The 16090-nt window shown below is 44.1% G+C and overlaps 1 protein-coding gene across 4 annotated transcripts in view; it reads right to left on the reverse strand.

The window, feature by feature from the left end:
* Window positions 1–16090, reverse strand: part of rbfox3a (RNA binding fox-1 homolog 3a) — a 598584-nt gene that overhangs the window by 348093 nt on the left and 234401 nt on the right. For all 4 annotated transcript variants that reach the window (XM_080305712.1, XM_080305714.1, XM_080305711.1 and 1 more), the window contains exon 3: window positions 4000–4060. In XM_080305712.1, the coding sequence (XP_080161838.1) occupies window positions 4000–4021 (22 nt within the window). In that variant the 5' untranslated portion in view covers window positions 4022–4060. The remainder of the gene's footprint in view (window positions 1–3999; window positions 4061–16090) is intronic.

Here is a 16090-nt window from a genome sequence, read left to right on the forward strand (position 1 = left end):
TTGTATGAGGTCAGTGCAAGCTCTGAAGTCACAGCGAAGTGAGCTAAAGCTAACGGTACACATGATGAGGAGCATCAACAGAGCGGGGGTCATCTAAGCTCACAGCAGACAGTGCAGTGGGAAAGCTTATTCATGATTATGTTTGGAATCATTGCCCGAGTGCGCTCGAGCCTATTATAACCAATACAAAAACATGAATATTCAATGTGAACTGTGCCTTTCCTCTGGATGGCTCGCAGGACGTACTGGCTGATTGTGATACACGGCAGCTGACAATTAGTCCATTTCAGAGGGCCATAACCTGAAGTTTGTGTGCTGCAGCCTCAGACACAGCAGTAATCGGACATTACTCGTGTAAGGAAAGGCTAAAAGCTTCTCTGCCGCTCGTCGTGCTGACATCTTTCTTCTTTCTCACATCACATTCTTCTCCATTTCTCTGTGCTGCAGCAGCACTTCTTTAATTGTAACGACCTTTCTAGCAGTGTTAAAAGCAGTTCATAGACAACTGGGCATCACTTTAAGCAACATAAAAAGAAGCTTTTACAGCCCCGTGCTCTCTCTTTCTGTCTGTTCACAGTTAGAGTGAAATGGTCACAGTTTGTGCCCACTGAGCCTTTTTACCCGTTTCAGGGTGAAATATATTGTATTTGCAATTTCATGCAGTTGTGTGTCAGTAAAACAGTCATATCATCTTTACGGTCTTTTGTCTTTAGTGACAGATGCTACTGTTTATCTCTATTAATAATGTAAGGGTCCTATAACAACTTGGCAGTTGCTTTGTGTTATCACCATTAAAGCCAAGCTTTAATTTTTAATGAGGAGCAAATAACCTCTCATAGTTTCCCTGTTACTAATGACTATGGGGTTGAATCCCACTAATCCCAGTCAGGCGTAATCAGCTCCCATCATTGCCTTAGGTAGTTTGGATTAGTTTGCTGGACCAGGGATCCATCATTAGTTAATCCCATTGTCTTGGATGAGTCCATACTATGTGGAGTGGAATGAAGGAAATAACATCTTTAGAAGATTTAAGTGAACGAGCTGCTCAAAGCAAAAAAAAAAGAAAAAAGGTCAACGTCAACATGAAGTGATGAGGAGGGCTGGCTCTGTGATTACCTGCACGCTCTGGTCACTAACTGTTACTGGGCAGGCCGTGGAGCTCCTTCTCAAACAGACTCACTCAGCTTTTTATTAGCTCTATTATAGCTTTTCAAACCTCTTTCTTCGACTCAGCTGTGGCTGATTTTGGGGGGCATTGTGGGCCCCTGTGAGTGTCGTCCCGAGCCGGGTGCAGCCTCATTTGCTTGCTGTGTAGAGTTTGTTCAGACTCTTTGACCTCAGCCTGAGGTAAATGGACTGAATCATTATTAACCTTTATTAATCTCAGAGCAAATTATGTATATGAAAGGTTCTTATAAAGCATGTTTCTACTCCACCTGAGCACCTGAGGATCTTATAAAAGATATTTCATTAATACAAACATTTTTTTTTCTGTGCTTTCCATTAAACATTCACACACATCCACACTCCAGTGTGTGCATCATATTAGATATTTGGCATGCAGACCGGAGCAGCCTGAGAACGAACCCCCAAACCTCTAATTAGTAGCTGACCTGCTCTACAGTTACTCAGCAGGTAGGACGTGGTCGCTGGTTGACCCACAGTGACTCATGTGCTAAGCTGTTACATTTTTTTCAGCCGTGTTGGATGACGGTTGTTGGAGACGTTCTCACTGAATGTTATATGTGAGTGATGCCCACACGTCTACTACTTTTCAGTATATACTATGGAACTAATAGTATAACTGGTCTAATAGAAAATATGTAACAAATATAAAACATAACATTCCAGTGCAGGTTAAATTACTTTCCCAAAAGCTTCCATTAACCTGTGAGCAGTCAAAGGGCTCTAATGAATGTTTCATTTTGAGAAGCTTCACAGGAGCAGCCATCACCACACAGATTTCAAAAGCTTTATAAAGTAAGAAAATACTATACACCATAGAGTCTCTTATGTTTTAGTCTTTGTCTGGGTTCCAATAACACAAAAAAAGAGATGTGCTTTCTTAGGACGTGTCCAAACAGAAACGGTGTCAAACTATTGAAAGAAGCAGCACTGTGTCAGACTAGTGTCAGACTAATTCTGCACAATTGTGCAGAATTAGTCTTGCTTGCGGTGCTGTGCGGTGCTGGTATAAAGTGATCACTGAGTCATACCACACATCTGGGGGAGTCCAATAGCTGTTTCTGCTTATTTAATAAAAAACATCTCAGATATTTATATGATGGTCGTCTAATCTCCTGTCACCAATCTGACGGGTTCCCTGAATGCCATCTCATTCACAGCTAGTGACACAGCCTCACACAGCATATCACTCACAGTGATGAGTTCTCTAGTTTATGCTGTTTTCAGTTTCACAGTCGAAGAGCAGTCCCTGAAAACCTGTCACCATGTCTTTGCAGGTGCTATACACAAAACAGACTAATGATGAAGACGATAGACAAATCGGTGAAATCAATTAAATTTAAAGGAATCAAACAAATGAGTGAGCATCTGACTGAGGCACACACAACTTTCCAGTTAGCTGCTGTGTCAGTGTGACTGGGCCCAGTCAGCAGCCTGCTGATGAACACTGATGGAAGTAGAATCAGGCCAATCTGGGACAGAGACGAAGGAGGAAGTGGAGGAAGTGCAGCAGAGCGCTTTAATTACTACATTCCGCACTTCAACCCTTTGCATTTGCTCTTTGTTCTCATCAAACACAAAAATCTTCGTCACCAAACATAATGAAGCCATTTTGAAACACTCTGGCGTGTGTGTGCAACAAGCGAGGCTGCTGACGAACCTCCTCGACTCTACATTTCCACTGATCTAAGCTGGTTATCATTGATCTTTCCTGCTCCGATTAGATTGGTATCGATGTGCCAGTAGCACAGATGGCCACACCTACAGCCAGGGTCATGCTTCAGAACTAAAATTGAATCGAAATACTAATACATTTTTTATGATCGAACAGCATGGAGGTTTGGAGCCGAGCAGCGAGTTGCAGAGAATATCCAGTTAGCATTAGGAATGAGAGCTTACTGCCAGCAGTTAGGAGTCTGCACTACAACACTCATGAACACTCACGAACACTCACAGACAAGCGTTTGGATGTTCACCACCCAAACACTGCAACACAGCCTCACCCGACTGAGGGTTTGATCCCAGGCAAAAAGAAGACATTACAGTATATTTTAAGTGTCTCTGAATAAATAACAACTGCTCTTCCATGTTTTCAGTGCTCTTCTTCACCCAAACTCTCAAGTTCCTCCCTTTAAACAACCCGCCTGTCTGCTGATAAAGAACATAGTGAGGGGGAATATGTACAAGCTAATCTTTTTGAGGAAAAGGCCAATATAACTAGCTGTAAATAATATTTTGTTGAAGCTATTGCTAAATAAAAGATACCCAAGTCTTTACTGGGATATTTTCACCCCAACAAGCTTGGCAGGGCTGAAGCACCCACTTCTTTTTTATGTTGCTGAGGGGATGGGGGCGGGGTGGGGTCGAGAAGTGAAAACAAGAAAGAAAAAAGGTGGATGGATAGATAGGTAGCTAGATAAAGAGAAAGAGGCAAAGAGTGTGCAGTGGTGTGGCGGATGCAGGCAGAATTAAAGAGGCTTTTTTGTGGCGTTTAATATCCATTCATTGGCCGGACTGCTGACACAGTGAGAGCACTGCGTTCACGATTTATAGCCACTTCTAATGGGCATGCCCAGAACCAAAGGACTGCAGTCAGCACATTCTCCCCCTGTGCACACAGACACACTTGCAAAGACAGCCAGCTGCACGCACACACACACACACACACACACACACACACACACACACACACACACACACACACACACACACACACACTGTGGTAGCTGTGCAGTAGATTGTATCAGTTAACTCACTAATCCTGGAACATACAGATCATTTGACTCAGTGTAACAGACACACAGGCACACTGACCTGGCCAAGTGGGGGTCTCCATGTACGTCCAAATGGTCAGAGAGAAGAGGCGTTCGCTGCCCTGTTAGATAAGCAGAAAAACAGAGAACAGGCTTAGCCATAGCAACACATTTTAACACATCTTGTAGCAAACATACACGTGGCACAAACACGGCTCACAAGGCTGATGTCTAATGTCAGACAGCACGGGTCAATACGTCAGCACAGCAGCACTTTGAAAGGAGAGGAAATCTTTTCTCCTGGTGTGTGTGTGTGTGTGTGTGTGTGTGTGTGTGTGTGTGTGTGTGTGTGTGTGTGTGTGTGTGTGTGTGTGTGTGTGTGTGTGTGTGTGTGTGGATTCAACATTACACAAACAAAAATACGCAAACACACATCAGATGGTAATTTAGTATACCTGAGTATACTGGACAAGTATTCACACAGTATGAGACAGGGTATCTTGTGTCCTGTGTTTTTATACTGACTGGGATGTACTGACTGGGATGAATTAAGCTGGGTTAAGTATTCCCAGAGCTCACTGTATTAGTTTTCTCTAAAACTTCTCAGTTTTACAGTTTTTATTCTCCTTGTCGTGACACAACTGTTACTTTCATTGAAGAACGGGATAGTGGTGCCTGTGGTGTGACCTAGAGAGTCGAGGGAGCTTAAGCTGTCTCTTGTCGTAATGGGCAATGTTCAGTCGCTACCAAATACAATGGAGGAGCCAGGAGTCAGAAGGAATATTGGGAATGTAGCTTGATGTGCTTCACAGAATCAGGGATGCACCAGGAAATTCCCGATGACAATGCATCTGTGGAAAGCTTCCACACTGTTCGGGCTGATAGCGCTGCGAATGGTAAGTAGAAAGGAGGGGGCAGGCTTGATGCTTTTGTTAACAACCGGTGGTGTAGCTGTAACAGTCAAAGAACAGATTTGTTGTCTGGACACTGGATTGTGCGCTCTTGGCTGTATTATTTGCCCCTGTGATCTTGGTGGTTGTCTGTGTTCCTCCCCCTGCTAACTCCACAGCTGCATGGGACCTTCTCCACTCTGCCATAGCCCGGTTACAAACCATGTCACCTTGGACACAACGGTGCCAACTTTCACACAGTACGTGGTCTGTCCCACCAGGGGGAGAGAATTTTAGACCTACTGCATGCTAATGTCAAGGACACACACAGTTCCTCCTACCTCCCCCACTGGGTAGGTCAGGTCACAGCCTGATTCACCTCACCCTGCTACGTGTCTATGAAGAGGGAGCCTGTGAACATTAGGAGATGGTCAGAGGAGGCCCTGGCAGAACTACAGGGCTGGGACACACTCTGTGAGCCTCACGGTGAGGACATGAGTGGGCTTACTGAGTGTATCACTGATTACATAACCTTCTGCACCAACTCCATTGTTCCAGTTCGGACTCTCCATGGTTGCTAAAATAATAACCTATGGGTGACTAATGAGATCATAGGGCCTTCAGAGGGGGCAATAGAGTGGAGGTGAGAACGGTTCAGGTGTTATTGAAGGGCATGATCAGTGAGACGAATAATCATTTTGAGAGAAAGCTAGAGAGGAAACTCAGCATGAGAGAGGTGTGCAGTGGCATGAAGACCATCATTGGATTCACTAACAGCAGGGGAGTTGGGGGCAGACCAAACGAGTTGAATGTGTTTTTCAACAGATCCAACACTGCAGGTAATGCTCACCCCCCCCTATTAACCTACCTGTAGTCAGCCTCCGATCCGCAGCTACTCCACTGCGTCTCTGTGAAAGTCCTGACACCCCTCCCTCATTTGTCACTTTCACTCACAGCCAGGTTCGAAGACAAATGAAGGCAAGTCTGCCCCCAGTTTTGTGGAGTCTTTCAGAAATTGTTCTGCCTGGGTCTACAGAGGGCCCAAGTGCTGTGGAAGACATCATGCCTCGTCCCTGTACCAAAGATGCCACGTCCCAGTGGCCCCCAGGATTACAGGCCTGGGGCACTGACTTCCCACGTCATGAAGACCCTGGAAAGACTCATCATTAGATTCGACCTATAGTCCGGCCACATCAGAGTCCCCTTCACTTTGCTTACGAGTGCTACTGTAGAGTTGAGGACACCATCGACCATCATTTGCCTTCTCAATCATCTACACCCATCTGGACCAGCCGGCGAGCACTGCGAGGGTCATGATCTTTTACTTTTCCAGCGCATTCAGCACCATCAGGCCGACCCTCCTGGGTGATAAGCTAACAGGGATGCAGGTGGATGCTTCTCTGGTGTCCTGGATTGTTGATTACCTGACAGGAAGACCACAATATGTGCGTCTTCAACATTGTGTGTCTGACAAGGTGATCAGCAACACAGGGGCACCACAAGGGACCGTCCTCTCCCACTTTCCTCTTCACCCTCTACACCACAGAGACCTCCATCTTCAGAAGTTTTCTGATGACTCTGGTGTTGGATGCATCAGTAAGGGCTATGAGATGTAGTACCGGGCTGTGGTCGACTCCTTTGTCAAGCGGTTCGAGCAGAATTATCTGCAGCTCAACGTGGCAAAGACCAAGGAAGTGATTGTAGACTTTATAAGAATCAAGAAACCTGCGACCCTTGTTTTAATTCAGCGAGTCGATGTGGTTGTTGTGGAGGAGCATAAATGCCCAGTAAACTGAACTGGACTGGACTTTCTTAAGGTAGTATCAGAGACGCAGATTTTTCCAAGATAAGGAGAATGCTGGACAATATCCCCCCTTCCTGACATGCATGCTAGCCTCAGGAAAACCTTCAGTGAGAGACTGAGATTTCCCAACTGTCCCACTGAATGACACAGGAAATCATTCCCGCCTGTGGAAACTTTTATTGGAATTTCTCTCAGCAATCACAAAGTTTTATGTTTGATAACATGGGCACCTCAACTTCAACCATATATATTTAGTTTGTGTTATATACTGCATTATTTAGGGTAACAAGAAAGAAACAGGAATGTAATAATGTGGTAATAAGTTATTACCACGTTATTACCTCTGGTAGTTTCTGTGTAATAAGCCGGAAACAGCTGCAAAATGCAAAACTGTCTGTTTCTATTTAACTGTCCGGGGTCCACGGTATAATCTGCCATTTTTGACTACTTTTAATTTTACATTTCACCTTTAAAAACTATTTACCTCACCTTGTTTGGTGTCATTCTTTTCAGCTCAACCTCACATGTCTGAATTTACATTTATTTTTTCCATTTTGACATACTATATTAACACAATTCATCTAAAATCAGAGATAAAACATACAACCAGAGTAGAAAAAGTTATATTTTTTTACTGTAAAAACCACAAACATATACAATAAATCCTTTTCGTATCTTGTAATGCAAAATAAATTGTAAATTTTAAAAACCTTTGTACAACCTTTGCAGCTATTTACCTAAAAATACAGCCAAGGCATTAAAAACAACAACATTTCAAACAGTTTACAGAACAATCAGATTACAGTACATACCCGAGCATCCAGCTCCGCACACCGAGAACCACCAACGCATGTTTAGAGGCAGCAGCCAAGCAAGATAGTATCACAGAAGAGTGCATTTTGTTAGTGTTAATAGTAGGGAGATAAGAACGTAATGTCACTGAGTCTGCCAAGCAAAGACTCAGAGCCTTGGCCTGCCGCTTGATTTGGTATACCCGAGAAATAGAAGGCACATGGTTCTCCAGAGAACCAACCAAGGTGTTCTCACAGTGGCAGGGGAACAGTATCAGCACAGCACCACCAAGGCTGGAGACAGAGCAATACTGCAAGAGTGTATGGGAGAAGCACGCAACCCACAACAGTATTGTCTCTAGATGCAGAAAAAACGTTTAACAGAGTTAACTGAAAATTTTTATTAACATCAGGAGGGCAGAGGAGGAAGAAGTGGATTCAGAGGCTGAAAGAGCATTAAGCCATGATGACCCGGAGAGTGTCATTCTCCTAGTACTATTGATGTTTAGCCGTCACCAAAGCTAGTTGTTTAGCTAGTGAAGTGGTAAGCGTCTGAACTAGTCTACTTACTCTGTGGTGTCTTTTGGTTGGAGCCTTTCTGTGTGGAGTTTGTATAGGTTCTCTCCAGGTACTCTGGGTGATTCTGAACGGCTGTCTGTCCGTGTTGGCCCTGCGACAGACTGCGATACATCCAGGGTGTACCCCGCCTCTCACTCTATTACAGCTGAGACTCCAGCCTCCGCGACCCTGATAACATAGAGTGCTCCATAACCACACTATGTTGGAGACGGTGGAGTGTTTCAGTCACACCAATCTGACCGACCACTTCCAACTGCCACTTGTTTCTCTCCTGCACGGAGCACTCATTAACAGTGTTGGGCAAGTCACTTTGAAAAAGCAATTAATTATAGTTACTAGTTACTTCTTCAAAAAAGTAACTGAGTTAGTAACTGAGTTACAAGATTCTAAAAGTAATGAATTACTTGTAACTATTGCGTTACTTAAAAAAAATGTTTACCACTCTGGGGTCCAGGTTATAATTGGCCATTTTTAACTACTTTTGATGTTTCCTCCACATTTCACCTTTAAAAACTATTTATTTGCCGTGTTTGGTATCATCAGCACAACCTCACGTGTCTGAATTTATAGTTATGTGTTCATTTTTACTGTATTAACACAATTGATCTAAAATCAGACATATAACGTAAAATCCGAGTAGAAAAAGTGATATTTCTTTGCCTCATTGTTCTGACACACAACACAAAACTATCCACAACACTACACATCAACTACACAAGACAGCACATTAAGTACACACTCCAAACACTGTTTGGCTGTTTTTTGTTTGTCTTTTTGGGGGTTTTCTTTGCTCATAAGCAGAGGTCTCGCTGCGCTGTCCTTAGACAGTAAAAGTGACGGAACTATTGAGGTAAAAACGCCGCATATATATTGTTTATCATGACTCTGGTTTTACGTGGCCGATCAACACAGTTTATAAGCTGGTATATGTCACCTTGTTGCTTTGTCTTTAAGTGGTCATGTGATTGTCTTACCACGACTCCTTTATTCTTCCTCAGTCAAACAGCAGCACTCGTGCGATTGTTTTGCCTCCTTAGCTCCAGGTGTTGTGCCAAAAAGTGATCATCGGGCAGAAAGTGATCATCGGGCAGAAAGTGATTGCCGTCCGCGGGAGCGCGCACAGCTGCTTAAAGATGCAGCGTCCAGATTACTTACAGCTACTTCCGTGCAACTGATATAAACTGCGGTAACCTGAACACAGCTACTAACGTAACCACATTTTCTTGTTAGTAACTGTAACGGCGTTGTAACGAAAGAAATAGTAATTAGTTAGATTACTCATTACTGAAAAAAGTAACGCCGTTACTGGTAACGCCGTTATTCCCATCACTGCTCATTAAACACTGACTACAGTACTTCTGCTGTTCAATAGTTCAGGAGATTTCATTTTAATTGCTCTGAAAGCATGGGAGTAATTTCAGTTGTGCACATACTACCTGATGATGCTGATACTAATGACTGATTTATCCTGCATCGTTTCTCCTTTCGATGGTCTTTTTCAGACACCACGATGTTTGTGTAATTTCCAGATCACTCTGCTTTATCCTGATATTCCCTAATTACCTTATAGTTGCAAAGAGCTGTCAACTATAATCAGCAAGTCTGACTGGATTCCACCAATTTTCAGGCAGCACTTATCTCACCATGGTGTAAATGACTCCTCATGCTGATCTAGGTATATCCATGGGGTTTACCAGATGGCAAATGAAGCTCCACTGCAGGACCGCGATAAGAGATCAGGGACTGCTCCCATACTTGGGTAATATTTGATGGGATGAGCTGTGGTTGAAACCTTGGGATGTCATTGTACTTCTCCATAGAGAGGGCATTAAAGAAGGGAGGGTATCAAAATGCCACTGAGTTGGCGGAGCACAATGGCAATGTGCATACTTCAAACCAGACTAACAGACAAGGACAATTTAGCTGAAGATGAGTGAAGAAAAAAGGACTTCTTTTATGCAGTGGTAAAACTGGACTGGGACATGCTGCACTGCTAAAAGACTGAGTGGTGAAAATAAGCAAAGACATTATACTGGAATGTGCACACAGTAAAGGTTCTGTGACATTTAACGAAAACACCAATTGTGTTGTTTCAAAGAACATTTATCTTACATGATGCTGAGAAGACAGACACACAACCCTTCACCATCTTCTGCGTCTCTACTTTCCTGGTAAGCAGCAGCCTGTAGGAACACTGTGAGGATTCTCTTTCACCTACAAGCACATTTTAATCACCTGTCTGTGTGTGTGTGTGTGTGTGTGTGTGTGTGTGTGTGTGTGTGTGTGTGTGTGTGTGTGTGTGTGTGTGTGAGTCTGTCTGTGTTTGTGTGTGTGTGTTTGTGTGTGTGAGTGTCTGTGTGTGTGTGTGTGTGTGTGTGTGTGTGTGTGTGTGTGTGTGAGTCTGTCTGTGTTTGTGTGTGTGTGTTTGTGTGTGTGAGTGTCTGTGTGTGTGTGTGTGTGTGTGTGTGTGTGTGTGTGTGTGAGAGTGTCTGTGTGTGTGAGAGTGTCTGTGTGTGTGTGTGAGAGTGTTTGTGTGTGTGTGTTTGTGTGTGTGTGTGTGTGTGTGTGTGTGTGTGTGTGTGTGTGAGTCTGTCTGTGTTTGTGTGTGTGTGTTTGTGTGTGTGAGTGTCTGTGTGTGTGTGTGTGTGTGTGTGTGTGTGTGTGTGTGTGTGTGTGTGTGTGTGTCTGTGTGTGTGAGAGTGTCTGTGTGTGTGAGAGTGTCTGTGTGTGAGTGTGTGTCTGTGAGTGTCTGTGTGTGTGTGAGTGTGTGTGTTTGTGTGTGAGTCTGTGTGTGTGTGTGTGTGTGTGTGTGTGTGTGTGTCTGTGTGTGTGAGAGTGTCTGTGTGTGTGTGTGTGAGAGTGTCTGTGTGTCTGTGTGTGTGTGTGAGTGTGTGTCTGTGAGTGTCTGTGTGTGTGTGTGTGAGAGTGTCTGTGTGTGTGTGTGTCTGTGTGTGAGTGTGTGTCTGTGAGTGTCTGTGTGTGTGTGAGTGTGTGTGTGAGTGTGTGTGTGTGAGTGTGTGTGTGTGTGTGTGTGTGTGTGTGTGTGTGTGTGTGTGTTTCTGTGTGTGTCTGTGTGTGTTCTAAAAAGAGTCCTTAAGGTTTATTCTGATGAACCAGCTACACTGACTTTTTTATTTCATACCCCCCAAAACGTTCACACTTCCTGCATTTCCTTTGTCCATCTACACAAATAACAATAAACGTATTTGTGTTTGCATCATAAATTGTGAGTCCACAGCACTCCTGAGACTGAACAGATGCAGCCTGGACAGAGGCTGGTAGGTATACATGTGACAGATTATAAGAGTGTAGGACATGTTTAAGCCATTACAGACATTTAAACCTTTTCCTGATTCAGTTTAAGCTGTGAATATTTACTCAGTAATCTTATGCTGCACTAAAATTAGTTGCATTATCTGAGAGACATTGATGGGAAATATATGACTTGTACTTCCTGACTTTGTTCTGTCATTTGAGCCAAAAGTTGAAGCTCTGAAGTCCGAATATTGTGTCATTGTGAAGGACAGCGGGATTGTAACCCATTTATGTTTCAAGTATGCACTGTCACTGTAATATGTCTGTGTGTGATACATCTAGAGCTGAATGGAGAAATGACCGAGGACCTGTGGTAATGAGCTTCCCTCGTGAGTTTCATGCTTACAGACATTACACGTGTTGTTAGGTTACTTTAGTAAGTCTGACTGTTTTTGGCCTCTGGTTGCCTCGTTGACACAAATGCTGTGAGACTGTAGCAAACGCCCTGACCGATGACTGCAGTTGCCGTCGATGTTGCTGATCAAAATCTGGAATTATGCTGTGTATTATTTTTAAATTTACTCGTGTGTGTGTGTGTGTCTGACACAATGTGAGATTGTCATGACCTGCCAGTGGCTGTCCTGGGATGCGGTGCTTTTCTGGTCCGCCATGGCGGCGGCTGCCTTCACCTGTTCTGCACACCCACCTGTGGCTCATCACAGCTCATGAACACCGACCGCACTTAAGGCCTGGTTGGAGTGGTGTTCCTCACTGAAGCGTTGTACTGAGTAGTGTTAGTGTAGCCCAGCTCAGTCCCTCGTGTTCTCCCGGTGTTCCTGAGTGTTTTTCTGACGTCTGTCTCCACCTCCCCTGTATGGACCTTCCCTGGAGCCTTCTCGGCTGAACGTGAGTGAAAGTGATCACGGTGTTGGAGTGGACGATGTGAATTCTGGATTCAGACTGTGTGAAGTGGAGGGTGAGCGTGTGTTCCCTTTCCCCAGCCCTTGGAATCCCCGGAGCCCTCTTCTCTCTTCCTCATCGTATGTAGATATCACTGGTGTTGTAAATAAACCCACTTGTCTGACTGCACAGTTTAGAGTTCTGCCTTTTGAGTCCAGCACCAGCAAACGTGACAGAGATGGTGTTACATGCTTTCACATGGATGTTACTGTACTCTCCCCAGATGACAAAGTGATTGAGTTTGTGGGAATAAGTCTGATCCTCACAGACCTACAAGCCCCAAAGTACCTGTGACTGATCTAACAGCACAGCCCCAGAGGTCCTGGGTCCATGCTTTGAAAGGGTGAAACCTGATAGAAAAGAAATGAATGAATGCAAAATAAATTACTTTAACATGCATGTGTGTGATGGGTGGATGTAAACCTCTGACCACAGTTCTATATTCCACACATCCCCCTTTATTTATAAAAACATCAGGGGTGAGCAAAGTGCTGTTCAGTAAAAGCGAACATGAAGGGCAAACAGGCCAAAGGGTAAACGGCACGGTGAAGTGAAACAATAAAGGAGGATGTAACGATTTCTAACATCAGACACCGATGTTAGAAATTTAAGAACAGGAAGTGAACAAGCCTGCAAAATAACTGCATATTGTTCCACATATTTGGAGCCCCAACTGAGAAAGCTCCATCCCCTCTGAGTGTGCACGGCATGTTTGGAACATCTAGAAGCATCTGGTCTCCTGAGCCCTGAGAATCAGATGCAGCAGTTTAGGTAGATTAAATGGGCACGGCCATTAAGAGATTTGTAGTTCGTTTACTCTGGTCCCAACAAGCTGCTGACTTTGTAAACTTGGAAGAGCTGTTGGAGAACACAGAATTTACTTTGACATGGCTGCTAGCTGCTGTCCCGTACAGACTGTGGTCCACACCACTACAGGGCTGAAAACAGCCTTAAAAGTAAATAAAAGGATTTTGAAATGGATTGACTGGATGCAGTGATGTGTGCTTCTGATAAAAAAGTGCATTGCTGTATTTGAGACATTATAAAGGCTGGATAGAGAACACACCAGTATGTTTCAACTCCAGGATTGGAGCCTTGAGGTGGAAGTAAGGTCAACTATGCTGACATAGAAACTTCTATCAGAGAGGAAGAACATGAACCACTGGACAGCTGAACCTGGTGCTCCAGCCTGGAGTGCAACAGCATGACGAGCACAGTCATCACTGTTCCAAAGATCTGGACCAGTTCCATCTATTTTGTCAAACTTTAGACTCATCTCCACCTAAACTCTGAGTTTGCTCTATTAAGGGTTTTTAATGATGATGTTATAGTAACTACGTGTTTTTGGTACCACACTAGAAGTCAAACTCTTATTAATAATGAGAAGAATAAAAAGGCCAAGGGCAGAAAAACCTGCTCGAGGGTCAGGGTTAGTCTGCTGGCTTTGTACACGGACAGAAAGACAGACCACCAAATCAAAAGTCTTTCACCTTAATTTTCTCCAGACAACAAGAACACCTTTCATTTCACGTTAGCATTTAGCTCTGCGTCTGTGATGCTTCCTCCAGCCAGGTGAGCTGGTGGTGAGAGCAGGGACAAAGCAGAGAGGAGTCGATGACCAACCGCACTGATGCACTCAGTCACCTGTCAGTGATTTAGGAAAGTCGACATATTGGCTTCTGTGTATATAAAAGTGATGACAGGCCTTTTCACACACTCTGTTTCCAGAGTCCAGAGGAAAGTTCTCCCAGCATCAGATCACGTTGGATCAGGCGGTACAGTTTCATTCATTCTAACATGAAACACCCAGTCCAGCTTCAGTGCATGCTGCCATTAAGGACAAGGAAGAAGAACAAATATAGATTCAGAAATCATCAAGCAGATTTTTAAGTGTTTACATTTTTCAGCTTAGATGTGGTGGAATTAGTCGAATGCCCTTAAAATGCTACTTTGTGTCTTTTCAGAGAGAAGAAAGCCCTCGAGCACGGGGCGATGCTCTGTCTACTGAGCGGCTCTCTTTTATTTTCCCGTGGCTGCATTTCCCATCTTCACAGTTGACTGTCCGTACTTTTTGAATACCCGGTGTATGCAGAATGGCCGTCTCACTTCTCACTCTCGTTTATTGTGCCAGATACACATAAAAACTTGATTGTAGCCGTATACTGCAGTATGCTTGGCTGTGTGTTATGGCCACTGATCTTTATGGCTTGCAAAGGAGCAAGACCTCAGCCTCAGCAAAACTCTGGCTGCACACGCATTCATGCTTGTGGTGCATGTGTGTGTTTCCCACAAGTTTCCAACAACACCACCGCCGCTTGTCCATCTGCATGCATCCTCCCAGGGGACGCATAATAGGAACATTTAAATGAGGTATGCATAAATGGATGAAGCCTTTCTCACATTACATGCAAGGACCGTGTGTGTTTTCCTGGTTGCATGTGCTTTATTCTCTCTTCTACATGGCTGGTGATGGCAGTTTGGTAATTGAACATGAAATGCATGGAAGGAAAAGGAAAAAAGGAAGAAAGGGTGGTGGAGAAGGTAAGAGATGAAAAGAAAGGCAGAAGTTGAAGGAGCCAAATACAATTAACCCCTGGAGTAAGTCAGGGATTAGATGTGCTGTAAACAACGAGAAGAGAGAAAGAAAGAGGCAGGTGATAACGGTGAGACTAAAGACTAATGAGATAAAATTACATTAAGCTATCACACGTGAAACTAGACGTGCTGCTTGTGTGTGTGTGTGTGTGTCCACAGATCTGTGGATCTTATGTGAGTGGATCCCCTTCTTTTCGTAAACACCTAAATGGCTCTGGGTGTGTGAGGTAAGCTGCCGTCTCTGAGACGGTGAACTCTATTTCACGGGTTAGTGCTACAACGAACAACAGCATCTAGCCTTTTGGCATCATAAAGCACAGCACTGCTCGCTCTCAATCTCACAAATACTGTTTGTCCATTTTTAGTTCCATCTCAGCGCTGCTATCTCCGGCAAATCCAAAGCTTCAGGCCACGAGAGGACTTTCTCCAAACAATAACCCCAGCCAGATGAGAGGTTTTCTATAGCACTCCTGGCTGCCCCCAGGGCCAGTACCTGCTATGTCTCCCTGGACTTTCCAAGACACAAAAGATGGCATGGCACAGACACAGGAAAGCAACACAACGCAGTTTACAGAAGCATAAATACACTAACCAGCCACACTCTGGGGAGCACTATCATTGGCTCTGTGGAGGCCAGTCCAAGACTAATAGTGCTGCAATCCGTGTTTTTCTATCCACATCTTGAGATTTTTGTTTTTCGCCTGTATGATTCTTTGGTTTGGTGATTAACCAACAAAAGAAGAAGAAAACATTCATATAAATGTGCTTGAGAACAGACGGTCAGGTACAAGGACTACAACAAAACTGAACAAAAAGCAGGCAATGTCCAACTCCAAAGAAAAACACACATAGTTTAAACCCGATGGCGTGCACCCTGCTGTTTGCGCTCGACAGAGGAGGACGCACTTACACATCGACCTTCACTGTTTCCACAGAACTTCAGCTAAAACTGCTGAGCTGAGAATAACCGAAGCTAGCATTATCAGCTTGTGTCAGTGGTGGAAGGGAACAATGAAAGACTAATGGGCCAGTTGTAAAATAAGTAAGTGTAAGTTTGGGTGTGTGCATATGCATCTCTATGCACTTTTGTATTTATGTACCAGTCTCCTAGAGGTTCTTAGCGTGATGCAAACTCAGACTAATGTAAACCATGAATCAGTGCACCGCTGAAGTGGCTGCTCAGGCTAAGCTGCTAGCATACAGTAAGGAAGGCATTACAGGAGACTGCTGGTGTTATAGATGGAGGGAAAGGACCTGATAGCTACATGCCTGCCTTTC

Source organism: Astatotilapia calliptera, chromosome 8, assembly GCF_964374335.1.
Source record: "Astatotilapia calliptera chromosome 8, fAstCal68.1, whole genome shotgun sequence".
NCBI lineage: Eukaryota > Metazoa > Chordata > Actinopteri > Cichliformes > Cichlidae > Astatotilapia > Astatotilapia calliptera.